The 13,544-nt window shown below is 53.3% G+C and overlaps 5 protein-coding genes across 5 annotated transcripts; 3 read left to right on the top strand and 2 right to left on the bottom strand.

The window, feature by feature from the left end:
- Window positions 1-2,338: 2,338 nt before the first annotated feature.
- On the top strand, window positions 2,339-3,774 carry PPTG_20822 (hypothetical protein; the record flags this gene model as incomplete). Its single annotated transcript, XM_008893021.1, has 5 exons — window positions 2,339-2,399; window positions 2,487-2,554; window positions 2,615-2,680; window positions 2,728-3,346; window positions 3,419-3,774. The coding sequence occupies 5 exons, from the start codon at window positions 2,339-2,341 to the stop codon at window positions 3,772-3,774; spliced, it is 1,170 nt and encodes a 389-aa protein (XP_008891269.1).
- Window positions 3,775-4,311: 537 nt separating this feature from the next.
- PPTG_20821 (hypothetical protein) lies at window positions 4,312-4,434 on the bottom strand (the record flags this gene model as incomplete). Its single annotated transcript, XM_008893020.1, has 1 exon — window positions 4,312-4,434. One exon carries the CDS (start codon window positions 4,432-4,434, stop codon window positions 4,312-4,314), a length of 123 nt encoding a protein of 40 aa, XP_008891268.1.
- Window positions 4,435-5,160: 726 nt separating this feature from the next.
- PPTG_00994 (hypothetical protein) lies at window positions 5,161-7,184 on the top strand. The gene has a single exon (XM_008892586.1). The coding sequence runs from the start codon at window positions 5,217-5,219 to the stop codon at window positions 6,615-6,617; it is 1,401 nt and encodes a 466-aa protein (XP_008890834.1). The 5' UTR covers window positions 5,161-5,216; the 3' UTR covers window positions 6,618-7,184.
- Window positions 6,628-8,801, bottom strand: PPTG_00993 (hypothetical protein). Its single transcript, XM_008892585.1, has 6 exons — window positions 8,409-8,801; window positions 8,291-8,342; window positions 8,012-8,222; window positions 7,634-7,946; window positions 7,342-7,572; window positions 6,628-7,276 (listed from the first exon to the last, which is right to left on the bottom strand). The coding sequence occupies exons 1-6, from the start codon at window positions 8,742-8,744 to the stop codon at window positions 6,698-6,700; spliced, it is 1,722 nt and encodes a 573-aa protein (XP_008890833.1). The 5' UTR covers window positions 8,745-8,801; the 3' UTR covers window positions 6,628-6,697.
- A 1,859-nt stretch (window positions 8,802-10,660) lies between these two features.
- PPTG_00992 (hypothetical protein) lies at window positions 10,661-13,453 on the top strand. Its single transcript, XM_008892584.1, has one exon. It carries the CDS (start codon window positions 10,822-10,824, stop codon window positions 13,327-13,329), a length of 2,508 nt encoding a protein of 835 aa, XP_008890832.1. The 5' UTR covers window positions 10,661-10,821; the 3' UTR covers window positions 13,330-13,453.
- Window positions 13,454-13,544: the final 91 nt, after the last annotated feature.

Raw genomic sequence — 13,544 nt, 5'->3', positions numbered from 1 at the left:
AGCGCCATGCGCTGGGAAGGTGAGGGCTCTTCGTCGCTATCCGCAGCTAGGAGTGGTCCGTGTAGATGGCGAAGGTTTGCTCCCCCAGAAGGTAGACACGAAACTTGATTAGTGCGTAGCGCATGACCAGCAGCTCCTTATTTTGGACGGGATAGTTGCGTTCCGCCGGCTTCAACTGACGCGACTGGTAGCTCACCACGCGTTCGCGTTCATCCTCGTCGAACTGCATCAGGGCGCAGCCAATAGCGAAGTCGCTCGCATCGCAGACAATGTGGAAGGGCTTCGGGTGGTCAGGCAATATAAGGACGGGTGCTGAGGACAAGCTCTTCTTCATAGCGTCGAACGCGGTTGATGGTCAGGACGCCACGGTCACGTGGCGTCAACCTCGAGGAACTGCGACTGCGGGCGAACGGTTGCCTCAAAATTCTCCGAGGAGTGGTCAAGATACGTCGCCAGTCCCAACCACTACCGAAGTTGCTTCGGATCCTGCGGCGCCGGCCAAGCGCAGATGGCTTCGACTTTCTTCGGATCCAAGCGGACACCATCCTTGCTGACGTAGCTCCCGAGCACTGGGATCTCGGGAGCACAGAAAATACTCTTCTTCAAGTTGGCGTACAGCTTGTTGTCTCGCATCACCTCAAACACCTGACAGAGGCGCCGCAGGTGGACCTCCACGTCCGTTGTACCGTCCTCGACACGACTGTGAATGAAGATGTCGTCGAAGTAACTGGACACGAAGTCTCGGAAGGGCCGCAGTAGGTTCGAGACCATGCGATCGAAGGTGGCAGGGGCGTTCTTCGGCCCCTGTGGCAGGACAAGCTATTCCCAGAGCGTGCCACTGGGCGTGCTGACAGCGGTTAGTGGCACGGCATCCTCACACATCAAGATCTGATAGGATCCATCTATTAAATCAATGGCTCTGTACTTAGTGCTACCTGACATGGTGTCGAGCACCATGTCCTTCCGGGGAACCGGTGTCTGCGCCGTAATGGTGGCTTCGTTGAGCTTGTTGAAGGCGTGGGCGATGCTTCACCCTCACATCTTTGTGACGTACGGGCTGTGGTCACTGAGGCGCAGCATATCAGAGTAGTACAAGATCAGTGTGGCGGTCAGGACTTCGGCTGCGTCTTCGTCAAGGTTGAGGGCTTCGTCAGCAAATCCCAGAGTGTTCGAGAATATCAGAGCCTGGAGTTTAAGTGCCCGACCAAGGACTAGTGTGTCAAGTGGTGAATATGAAGGCAAGCGAGCCCATCCTTAGGCTTCCACCCGCTCAAGACTGGAGATACCTGCTGATCCGCTTGTGTCGTCCCAAGCATATAGCCAAACGCTTTGTTTATCGACGCGGAGATGATGTTCTGGCTGGCACGTGGACCAGCTGGAAGGGTCACGCTGGGGAGTGTGCTTGAGGACTTCCGAGTTCCAAGACACGAGACGGTGTTTATATTGTGCATATTGGGATAACTACGTGTTGTCTCCCTTTGGAGTATTCTGGGGTTGGTGATTGTGGAACGAGGTGGGCCTTGCCATTTTGGAACGGTGTCGGGTTAATCGGTAAGGGGGAATGGATCCTACGGATATGGAACGCGTCGACGGCGTGCCAAAGGATGATACGACTAATAGGGAGCCTGAAGAGTAACTGGGAGATCAAAGGTGAAGAAACGAGCAGAACGCAGAGGCTTGAAAAGGACAGGCGAGCGAGAACCGCTCGCATTTTCGGCTTGCGGCGATTGGACTGGGCTGAACCTGATTCGAGAGGGCCATGGAACTCCCACTCCCAGAAAGGCGCCGGTGTGTCATCCAGAACCGCCAGTGGGCCCGATGGACGTTCCGATCTCCAGCTGGATCGTACCAGAGAGGCCAACCCGTCCAAGGGTACGCCAGGCGCCAGGGCGTCTTGCCAGCTACTTCTGCCTTGTGAAGGACTATGGCGATCGCAGCTCGTACTCACTTCTAGTAGATTGGCAAAGTCGTATGACGGCAGCATCGATGCCTTCAGCTTCTCTGTAGAGCGCAGCTTCTTGGAGGCTGGCTTGAATACAGTGTCGTCGGCGCTGGATTTACGTTTAGACGTCACTTTTGGGTGATGTCGCGGGCTTCTTGGTCGAAGAGGATGACTTCTTGGACGACCCCGCGGGTTGCGGGCGCGTGGAACGCCGGGCGTGGCAGGCATAATCACAACAGGGCCCTTTAGGCCGACGCTTGACTTGCCTTGGATGATGTCTTCGACGAGTTGACTGAGGTGTTGGAGGCCCGTGGGCATGCCGTTAACCTCGAGGTGCGTACGCAGCTCGTCCCAGTGCTGTCGCTTGAGGGCCTAGGCGTCGTCGGAAGAAGTACCATGTTCTTCGCGATCGCGAGCAGCGTCGAGGAAGTCGCGAGACCGCTTCAACTCGGTGGCGGTGAGTCGAGTCGTCATGACAAAGGCGTCGGCTGTGTGGGTCAATTAGAAAATTGAGACTGAAGGATCTCATTTCGGGTATGATTAGTGGCTGCCATCGGGGTACGCAAGTGGGACGCCAGCTGGGAAGGGACATTGAAGTGGAACGCGATGATGGTAACTGACCCAGAGCGAGTAGGCGCTAGGTAGGACACCAGTCCTAACGGTGGACGACAGTTAAAAGATCACTCCGAGAATCGACGGACAATGGAGAGTTGGCTAGCGTGGGCTGGGGCCGTGGAGGTAACGGAGGTAGCAAGAACAACCAACCACTGGCCGCTCACTAGTAGTGCCGCTGCAGGCATCGTAGTGTTGGTGGTAACTACTCCGCTAAGGAACGTCTCGTGGGCGTTCCTGGACAGCGTCGTCGACAGCTGAAGGACGGTTTACTTCTTCTGGTACAGATATCTCGAAGCAGCGCGGAACGCGAATGCCTCTGCGCTACCTCCTCTCGAGTATGCGTGCGCCCTAGTCTCGTTGGCGCTCCTGATCCCGATTGCTGTACTGCAAGATTACGGTTTGGGATAACAGGACGGCTGTGCTTGAGGTGGTGCGAGACGTTCCACCACTCGCGCTGTATGTTCGTTCCTGACGCGATCCAGCTACTCTGGGTGTTGACCTGCAAGTACGCGCGAGCTACGGGAGAAGCTGCGATGGCGGTGATCGAGAGGACAGGTCATTTCTTAGTGGGTACCTATTTGACGGCCGCGCGGTTACAGTCTATGCTAGTGTACCTGCCCCGATTGGTGTACGAGAGTGTGGAAGGCGTGCTAGGCGGTTGGATCGGCGTGGCGTTCGTTACATTCGTGGTGGATGTCTACCTCGAGTTTACAGTAGAAAGCTGCTACTGGAGTGTGGCTGTTCTAGTGGTTGGCTGCTATAGTCATGGCCTACGGGATTACGGGGCGTGTCGCCCCAACAGAAGGGCCGGGCTGGGATTGAACGTGAAGCAAGGGTAAAACGGACTCACTGGATGCATAGGGCGCTTCGAAGAAATGGAGCGCGCCAGCTTGGAGCGTCTACGCGGGGTGCAAGCGAAAGGAACGCCTACGGAGGCTCAAGCTGCGAGTGCGACGTCGAATGGAACGCCGAAGGGTGGCGTTCCAGAAGTGTCCGCTGATAGGACCGTGCGACCGTCGTCGGGCGGAGCGGCTCGGCGAGGGCGCCGAGGATTAGTCGGGGAGAATTGCCACGGTCTACAGTTAGATGGAGGACTCGCTATCCTCGTGGATTGTATCCAGAAGGTCTGCAACTACAGGCTCAACGGGCTACATCCTACAAGCAAGGGCAAGAGGAGCAGACGGCGGCGTTCCATGTCTAGAGTGGGTCTGGAGTGAAGGGAATGTGGAGGTACCTCGTCGTGTACCACCACCGGAGAAGAGATTTGTGGATAGGTAAGGAGCTTCGTGGTCGTAGGGAGACCGTGGGGAGAGGCTCAGTCGTGTTTTTCCTTCTCAAGAGAGAATTACTCAGAATACATCAAGTTACATTTGGATTATCGCTCTAGTTCTCGTTCCTACGTCGGCCTGCTAGATACACGACCCCGACACTAAGGAGGAGGACCAGTTCTTTTCCGATTAATCATCCGTACATGTCGATCGCTGTGAATCCGTGGTCCGTTAGCACCTGCCCGAGATCAGTATCCCATATTGGTCAACTTGCATCAACTTTTGGTCCAACGTCAGGTGTCCCCTTAATCCGTCAGCTTCAATATTTGGTCTGCCACCAATCACCGCTGTCTCTTCAGTTTGTCGGTCGTGCCTGTGTTGCTATTCTTGATCGCTTTCCATTCAACATATTCGCGCCTAGGATCGCGTCTTCTATCAATCGTGCTTTCGCGGTGCTGTTCCCTCGTCGTTGTGTCGTCTGTGCCCTCATTGACCAGCCAGGAATTCTCCGAGCGTACCGCGCGATTGCACTCCGCCGTTGTTGCTACGATCGTGTGTCACAGTCTCCGATCGCGCACGCCTCGCCTGATTGGGACGGATCTTCTTCATCAGCAGCGTAGGCTCCCAGAAAAGTTTTAATACAGCTACATTGTCAGCACAGTCAGACTCTTGACTTGGAAACAAAATTATAGTATCTGGTATTGGCTTGAACACGAACTGCTTTTGCGAACGTGATGTATCAAATGCACACGGATAGCGTAACAGCGAAGATCTGAAGCAAGGAGAACTAGGGCATAGCCGAGCATAGGTATTGCAGTACCAACGCAACGGGTGCAGTAGCGGATAGCGAGTGACGGGGGCAGAGGGCGCTGAAAGAAAACTCATCCTAGTGAATCGGGCTGCAACTGGAGGGGGGGGTATGTGGATAAAAACTCATAATCCGAAGTGAGTGAAAGTATGGTGCCTTTGGAGCTCCACGATAGGCATTTGCCACGACGGTAATTTTTCACGAGTCTGGATTTCCCAGTCAAATTGTATTATACTTGCCTTTTTACCACTCTAAAAAGAAGATTTTTTTACAATGCTGGCACCAACTTCATTTTTGAAGATTTGAAGGCTCATGACACCCGTTCACGGTTTGCTAAGGTTGCTTTCCGGGTCGCTTTACAATATAATACAATAGTATTATCTGTTATAGTATCGTACTTCTGGTTGTGGCAACGCCTCCGGCACAAAACCGAAGCGTGAACGGTAAGCGAATTCAAAATTACAAAAATATCAGCCAGTCAGCTCCAAAGTAAAATAAAAAAATTGTGTCCTCCACACAGAAAGTGTCAAGAAAAGAATATGGCATTTCGTTTTTCGCGCTTTCCTACACCTCTTGTCGTCGAATGAGTCTCAACTCTGCCCCATTGGAAGTAGGCCTGGCGTTCGATACTGGACCGGAGAGCGCGCACGCCGTGCAGGACTATGCGCTGGCGCTCCGCAAGTCCGTTCGCGTGGAGCGCGCGAGCGGCTCGGACCGGCGTCTGGTGTGCTCGTCCGAAGTGCCATGTGGCTTCTTCGTGCAGATTTACCGCAAGCGCATGGCCGACAAGAAGACGTACGGCAAATGGTACATCGCGTCACTAGATTTGACACACTCTGAGGGCTGCAATTCGGTGTGCCGTCTCACCACGCGGCAGGTCGCCGCACTACCAGCATTCGTAGAGGCCGTGCAGACCAACCCGAAGGCCTCGATCGAGTGCCTCATGGACCTGGTGCTGGAGCGCCACGGCATATCGCTTCAGAAACAGCTGCGCCTCGTGTACCGAGCCAGAGACTTGATACGTAACGGCAAAGTCGTCAATAGCAACTTATTGCCCAGTCAAGATGCGCCGCTGCCGGAGAGACAATACGTGCGCTGTCGCGCGAGGGAGAAGAAGGCATCGCCCGAGCCAAAGAGACCCAAAAGCGCTGGCAGAATGAACTGGAGTGATGCGCTTATTGAGTCGCTACTCATTGAGCGGCTTGTCAAGTACGGGGAGCAGTTCGTTGACGCTCGAGATCAGTCGCAACATCGCGAGTTGTGGGAGATCATCCAGAGAGAGTTCAATACCATGCACGACGAGGCAGTCACGGTGACGCAACTGCGTGCCAAGTTCAGATATTTGCAAGAGCAGTATGTGAAAATACGTGGTGAGGAGGATGCGGCTGCCAAAGATCCTACCAAGCTGGTGATATACCCGCGCTGTTGGGATATGCTGGCCGAGTATTTTGGAGAAGAAGGCGTGCACAGCAGCCATGATGTTGGACTGGATCATGAGGAGACTGTTGTGAAGGAAAGGGATGCCAACCAAGCACTGAGTGTACCGGGTCAGTTGGACAACCAGTTGCCAGCACAGTCAGCACCGCTGGTCCCTCTGACAACCCCTTCGTACGCACAGGCCTCAATGGCACCTCCAATCTATTCAGCTCCTGTGCCAGCAGCCCCTCAAAGTCAAAGTCTAGAGGTCAGGCTGGCGTCTTCTCCTGATGTAAAGAGGAGGAGACTAAATACTTCAGAGACTTCGGTTGTTCAACAAGACCTGCGTCCCGTTGCAAATGCAGCTCCTGATGCTACCAATGAAGTGGCACAAAAGCTGGAGACTATTCAAAATGTGCAGAGCGATATGGCTCGATCCATGGACGGCATGAAACAAGTCGTCGAGCAGTCGAACGAGGCCATTCGAGGCCTCCAGGAAGCACTGACCCAGTCCAACCAAGTGAACGCTGCACTGCTAGACTTCCTCAAACGCCAACCATCTGCATAAGTACACAGTTCGATCTAATAGGTGGGGTGACTTACATTTAACGCTGCGTTACGCTGATGTGAATAGCTTTCTTTACATGCCTACGCCGCATTCGCCTTCTTGTGGTGCTGGTTCTCATACGCCTGGAGCTCACGTCGCAGGATCTTGCCGGTCGCGCTCTTCGGGATGGCGTCGATGAACTCCACCTGGCGCACCTTCTTGAACGGAGCGACCTTCGAAGCCACAAAGTCCATGACGTCTTCTTCCTTGAGTCCGGCAGCGTTCGTCGGGTCCTTTAGTACCACATAGGCCTTAGGGATCTCCTCTCCCATGGCGTCCTTGCCTCGCACACAGCACGCATCCGAGATCTGCGGGTGGTGGTTCAACACGTCCTCCAACTCAGCCGGTGCCACCTGATGTCCCTTGTACTTGATGAGCTCCTTGACGCGATCGACGATGAACACAAAGCCATCCTCGTCGATAAAACCAATGTCACCAGTGCGCAAGAAGCGGTCTTCAGTGAACACGCTCTTGTTCGCTTCGGCGTTGTTGGAGTAACCGAGCATAACCTGAGGGCCCTTGTACAGCAGCTCACCGTGCTCACCCACACCTAAGTCTTTGTCGGTAGCAGTGCACTTGACACGAAGCTGCGTGTTTGGTAGCAGTCGACCAACACTTCCCTGGAAAGCAAAAGCAGTGTTAGTTATTTGGTTTGGGTATAGATTGGAGCACTCCTGGTACTCACCGGCTTGCGATTGGCGTCTTCGGCGTAGTTAACAGCAGGCGAAGCTTCAGTCATGCCGTACGCTTGCTTCACTGTGACCTTGAGTCGGTCCTTGACGAGCTTCTCCACTTCTTTGCCCATGGGTGCTCCACCAGAGACCAGGAATTGTGTTGCCGAGATATCGTACTTCTCGACGAGAGGATGGTGAGCCAGGAACAGAGCCACGGGGGGAGCAATGTGGGCCGCGCGGATCTTTAAACAATCAACCGATCAGCTATATCAGCTGTGTAAAGCAGATAGTAAAGTGGCTTACCTTGTAAGTGGACAATGCATTGAGGAACGTCTCGGGCTCGAATCGAGGCAGGATCACCTTGGCAGCACCTTGGTACATTGATAAGTGCATCATCATCATGCCGTAGATGTGGAAGAAAGGCAGCAAGCCAAGCGAGTATCCGCACAGATCTTGCACATGGTCGACCTGCAGCGCGTTCGATAACATGTTCCTGGCGCTCAATGCGACGCCCTTGGGGATACCCGTCGTTCCACTAGAGAACGGCAGCATGACGTTGCTCTCCGGGTCGATCTTTTCAAATTGGAAGCTGTCGTCGTCATGCTGAACGAGGTCACTAAAAGGAATAGAACGTAAAGTTAGTACCAGATACTTCCTCCACAGCAAAGATATGGAGCTTACTCAATGCTTTTGAGGCCTTGAGCAGACTTGCCCATCGTGTAGATGAACTTGTTTTCAATGCCACACATTCTGCCAGCCTCGACTGCGGTCTTCTTCAGGTCCTTGTGGGTGATAATGTACTTGGCCTTCGACGCCTTGACCTGAACGGCCAGTTCGTCCGGCAGGAACATAGGTGACGAAGGAGAGCACACAGCACCAAGCGAAGTCAGCGCTGCATCACCGGAACGATCTTGAGTAATTCCATTCGGTTAACGTAAGATAAAACGCTTACAGACGTACCGAGTACAACTGTGGGGTAGTCCAGGCAGTTGAACGAGTGCACGATGACCGACTGCAAAGCCACAATATCATCAGTATCCGACAGAAACTACAATTTTCTGTGTAGAAAGCTACGTACGTCTCCCTTCTTGACGCCGTTTTTGGCCAAAGCAATGGCGAACCGCCGAGCTCGTTCATGGAGCTCCTTGAACGACACATGCTGGTGCGTGATGCCGTCAATGAAAGCGGGTTTGTCCGCGTGAACGCTCAACTGGTCCCCGACGATGTCCCAAATGGTCTTGTCCGGGATTTCCACTTCCGGGTGCGGCGACTCGTGCACGATCATGGAGAAGGAGCGGAACGTCAACGGGGATGTTGACGCAGCCAACGGAGTTGGACGCCGCAGGATGTGCGGGGCGGCATCGCGGAGACTCAAGCGAGCGGATGTGGTGCGTAATAGACGACGTGCGAGCATGAGCACTAGTTAATATATGAATAGAGGACAGCCGTGGAGACTTGGGGCTCAAGGGGCGGAATCGCTAGTGAGCTCCTGGTGCTGCTGACGCACTTCGAGCCATTTCGGCCGAGTTGAACTTTTGCAAGGATGATGCGCCGACTTTAGTCGACCAATGGGAAGCGAGTATTTTCGGCTAGATGTAAATAAAAAATAAAATATTTACCGCGTATCAGCTTGTTAAACATGTTGAAGCTGTCGTAAAGTTAATCATTGCTTGTTTGCAAATCACCGGGAGGCTACGGGACTGAAGCATTTGGCATCGCGCACCAAAATGATCGGGTCTGGAATGGAGTGCGGATATCGTGTGTGCAGCCACGTGCTGCCATGTTGCTATTATAGACAAGTGCGTGTGCCTCTTTTGCAGTGCGCGCAATCGTGAGGCGAAAACGTGTCGGTAGGGAGAACTTGGCAGGCATCGATGACAGATCAATCCAACTGTCACCAGGTTGACCCTTGATGCTGAAGCCGTCCAGTCTGAGCGGCTGGAGCGTAAACCTTCGGTGTAGATGCCGTAGTTCTCATGAATACAGTACTAACAAGATGGCATTAATCTTATTCGAGGCACTTGCATTGGTAAGTTGCCAAAATTGCTATCTAAGACCCTTTCAGCTCTTCCGGCACACCGAAAATGAATCGATCAACAGCTGTAATGAAAATGATGTACATCTACCTCCGAGATCAAGTTGAAGTAGGCTGACGTTCATGTCATCGTTTTGTTTTCAAATCGCTCATGTCACTATTGCGTGGTGAGCTCGAGTGCTAGCGCAGTGGCTGGATGTCAGCCCAGTTTTACCAGCTTTAGTTATGTTTTTTACGTCCACTTCCCGAGATGGCTCCATGTATGCACGACGAAGATAAATGATTAACGCAGTACAACGGTGAGAGTGGTCGTCACTGGAGAAGGACTGGGGCAAAATACAATCGCCTTTGGGAAAGAAGGCTTGGGAGGTACTGTAACGACCCAGTTAAACGCAGAAGTCGTTGGTGCCAGTCTTAACGAACGATAGGCGATTCTTGGAAACAACGGTTGCTGTTCACTCAAGAAACGGCAGCGAGTGTACGATACTTTGATATTTGTGAACTCGCACCTTATCCCTCGAGGTGTAAGCTCAAACAGCAGAAGAGGTCGAACCTCTTCACTCGATTTCTCAGCACATACAATCGTTGTCAAGGTCAACGCACAGATTCTTTTCTTTTCTTGCACCACCGAACGATAAGCTCTGCAAGCCAGTGCCTGCTACCAACGAACACTCCAGCACGTGCAGGAGAACTGCCGCCGAAGAGCTTCAATGAGTCTGGAGAAACGGCTAAGTTCAGAGAGCAGCGAGTTCTGAAATGTTCACGCGGCCAAGTCTGACTCGGAGTCACGAAGTACAGCTCCCGCTCTATCAAGCGCGCTACCCATGCTTGAAGCATTGCTTCGCTCCTATTGTACGACGCGCTTTACCCGAAGATAGTAAAGGTTCAAATACTCCCATTAACTCCGTGAGCCAAACACCGATGCGCATCTTCATGGGCGAGATCCGGAGCTCCCATGAGTGAACGATGAACCAACCAATTGCTCGCTTTCGCGAGGGGCTCAGCTTGAAGTTGTCGGACTGGGTGACCATGCCTGTCCCGGACGTTTTCCATAATCGCTTTGATTGTTTTGAGCGCCGCAACGTGTAGGTCAATACTGGTAGCTCTGCAACCGAGTCAATCGCTACTCACTCTCCCCTTTTTTCCATTCCACGGTTCTTTAACTGTTCTTCTCTTCCGGATTCCGCCATTGAGTTTCTGCGTTATTTGGTATGTTGAGCTGGGGCATAACGGCATGGCAGCCGTTTCCGTGTGGGCGCTTTGCATAGTCCTCCACTTCATTGCGCTTTTCCTTGTGTTCGGTCACTCGTCACTTATACTCTTGCCGTGGAGCGAAACGACCTCGAGCTCATTGCGGCATTTGCTCTGAACATCTCGGATCTCCAGCAACGACCAGCGCTAAACGTCGTACGTGAACATTTCACCTTACTACGCGTCGTAGTCACCATTTTGGAAAATGAACCACTCGCACACCAATGCCGGGTTCCCATTGCGATCCGACTTCTTTCGCAGCCTCCCGCTGGCCAAGTTCAAGAACGATAAACTGTACCGGTTAGCGAAGGCGAACGCACTCACCTGTTTGAACCAGTCATTCAACGACCAATGGAGATACGTTCCTCCTGAGAAGGATGGCACTCAGATCCGCAAGGACACGAGCAACATGGCAGTCTCGTACCGACTCGTGCGTGCAGCTACGGTGCTCCGTTGCCAGGAGCACGAGGTTAACCAGGTCGTTGCCAATACCAACTCGGAGAGCTGGCGCGAGTTCATGCGCAAGTGCTTCGGCAAGTACTATGTGGACACCCTCATCCTCCACAACGTCATCAAGCCCAATGACATCGACGTCGACACAGTGCAAGCACAAGGGCGGGTTGCTCGTTCAAACAGCCAACCTGAAGGCAGTGGCAGTGGAGAAAACTTGGACAACAATCAGGAAAAGGATCACGGTGAAAATGAGACTAGACGCGGCAGTGTTTGGGACAAAGGAGCCGAGTCGTATCCGCACAGGAACTCGGAGGCCAGCTCGGTTGACACTCCTACAGGAAAACTGTCGTCGGAATGCAGCTCCACAGAAGAGCGCTTGAAAGAAGAGGCTGCCGCTGCTGCAGACGGACTAGGTGAACAAGCCGAGGAAATGCTGACGGTGAAGTGGGCGGCTTTCGAGACAGGACTTTCAGGCAAGCGTGACGTGTGTCTAGTGGACTATCTCTCGTTGGCATATGTGCCCAACTCTGAGCCACGCCAGCGTGTGCATGTGTGGTGCTTCACGTCGGCTGAAGGTGAACGCGTAGGCTGCATGGAGCTCAAGGATACGCACCACGTGGCACGGACGAAGCTCACAAAACTGGGGTTGTTCTGGCGCAAAGTATCTGAGGACGAGACTGAAGTCATCGTGTGCGGTAGCTTCCCCTCAAAGCATGCACCTATGGTCAGTGCTATTCTGTTAAGCTGCCTCAATCGACTGCAAGGGATCGTCGAGGATTTACGCATGGGCAGTCAGCTCTACATCCAACGAGCCACATGGGTTAAGAACAATGAACGCACAACGTGTAATCTGTGCACACGTAACTTCCACGCTCTGCGACGTAAACACCACTGCCGTCGTTGTGGCGAGGTCGTGTGCTCGGACTGCTCGACGGTCGAAACGATTGATCTGCCTGCCATCGGCTACTCGAAGCTGCGCCTCTGTAAAGTTTGCTCCATCCGAGCACGCACCACTCCGCTTAAGCAGCTCGCCAAGACCAACGTGTTCGACCACCTCGTACGCGCTCGCAGCCTCAGTAACGTCGGATCATCGACTGCCGGATCGTCGTTTGCACGGTCTTCATACACCGACAACAACCAAGCTGGTCATCAAGAGGACAGCTACAGCCACAGCACCACCTCGGATGCGGCATCCAGTGGCACTAACAACCGTGCACAGGGCTCATTCAGAGCCAACAGCACCGCCACTAACAGCATTGTCGACAACCAATCGGCGGATTCGTTCAGCGAGTACACTATCTCCGCACAGAGCGTCGAACCCGTCGGCAGCCCCGTCGACAATAATGAAGTCACAGCCGTGGTGCACCCCATGTCGGCGTGTTTGGGCTCTCCTACCGAAGACTACGACGACTTTATCAATGAGCGCTGTCTGAAGACGCAACTGCGTGCGATGGAGCAGAAGAAGCGCTCGACGGGGAGTAACAGCAACATGTTCGACCTGTTGTGCGAGTTGGCGTGCCAGACACTCAACTGTCCGATTGCATCGGTCTCAATCGTGGACGACAAGGACAACTTTATCCGTTCTGCTGTTGGTCTCGACGAGAGCTCAACACTTGAAGGCGAACTGTCCGTCTTTATCGAGAAGATCATGGGGTCCACCCCGACTATCGTACTGGATGCCAGTGTTGATAAGCAGGCGCTCAAATTCTTCTCGCTGCGGTCACTCCCAGCTATCCGCTTCTTCGCTGGGTGCCCAATCTACTCTCGCACCGGAAAGAAACTTGGATATGTCTGCGTTGCTGACTATGCTAAGCGCGACACTCTCGGAGCAAGTTGTGCCTTCACTATGGAGCGACTCGCCACCTTGGCAGTCACCACAATGGAGCGTAACATCATTATCAAAAACAACAACACAAACGGTGCCTCCAGCCCAGAAGAAGCTGACTTCACAAAACGAGCACCAGCGCCGACGCCAATGCACCCGGCGATGCTCTTTGACCGGCCTAATAGTAGCAGTGCCACTGGTAAGAGCCACAACAACGGTAAAGACCAATCGGAGGCACTAGTTGGTCGCGTATACGAAATTGTGGAAGACGAGATGCCGCCCGTGGCCACGCCTTCGACAGTCAACTTAAACTCAACACGGTCAGTCGCCGGTGAACGAAGTGCTGGCTACTACGAGGCCCAGGAACGCATGCGCAAGCTACTCCTCAAGTCTTACCATACGCAACAAACGCTCGCGACTGGCGGATCACAGTAGTTGATGGACAAGTGTTGGTAGTTAGCAAAAGTGTTTTTCACTTGTCTTTTTATCTTTCAAGCTGCACATATCTACACTATTCCATCTCATCTAACGATTAATGTAGCTTACTCGTCAGTAACGCAGCCCTCTGAAGCAGACTTGACGTTCTTGATGAACTTGTACAGCGTACCACGAGTGGCCTTGAGAGGAGGAGCAACCCACTCCTTCTTACG

The sequence above is a fragment of the Phytophthora parasitica genome (assembly GCF_000247585.1).
Source record: "Phytophthora parasitica INRA-310 unplaced genomic scaffold supercont2.1, whole genome shotgun sequence".
Lineage (NCBI taxonomy): Eukaryota > Oomycota > Peronosporomycetes > Peronosporales > Peronosporaceae > Phytophthora > Phytophthora nicotianae.
Note: the sequence above shows the minus strand (reverse complement) of the source record. Positions and strands in the feature narration are given on the sequence as shown.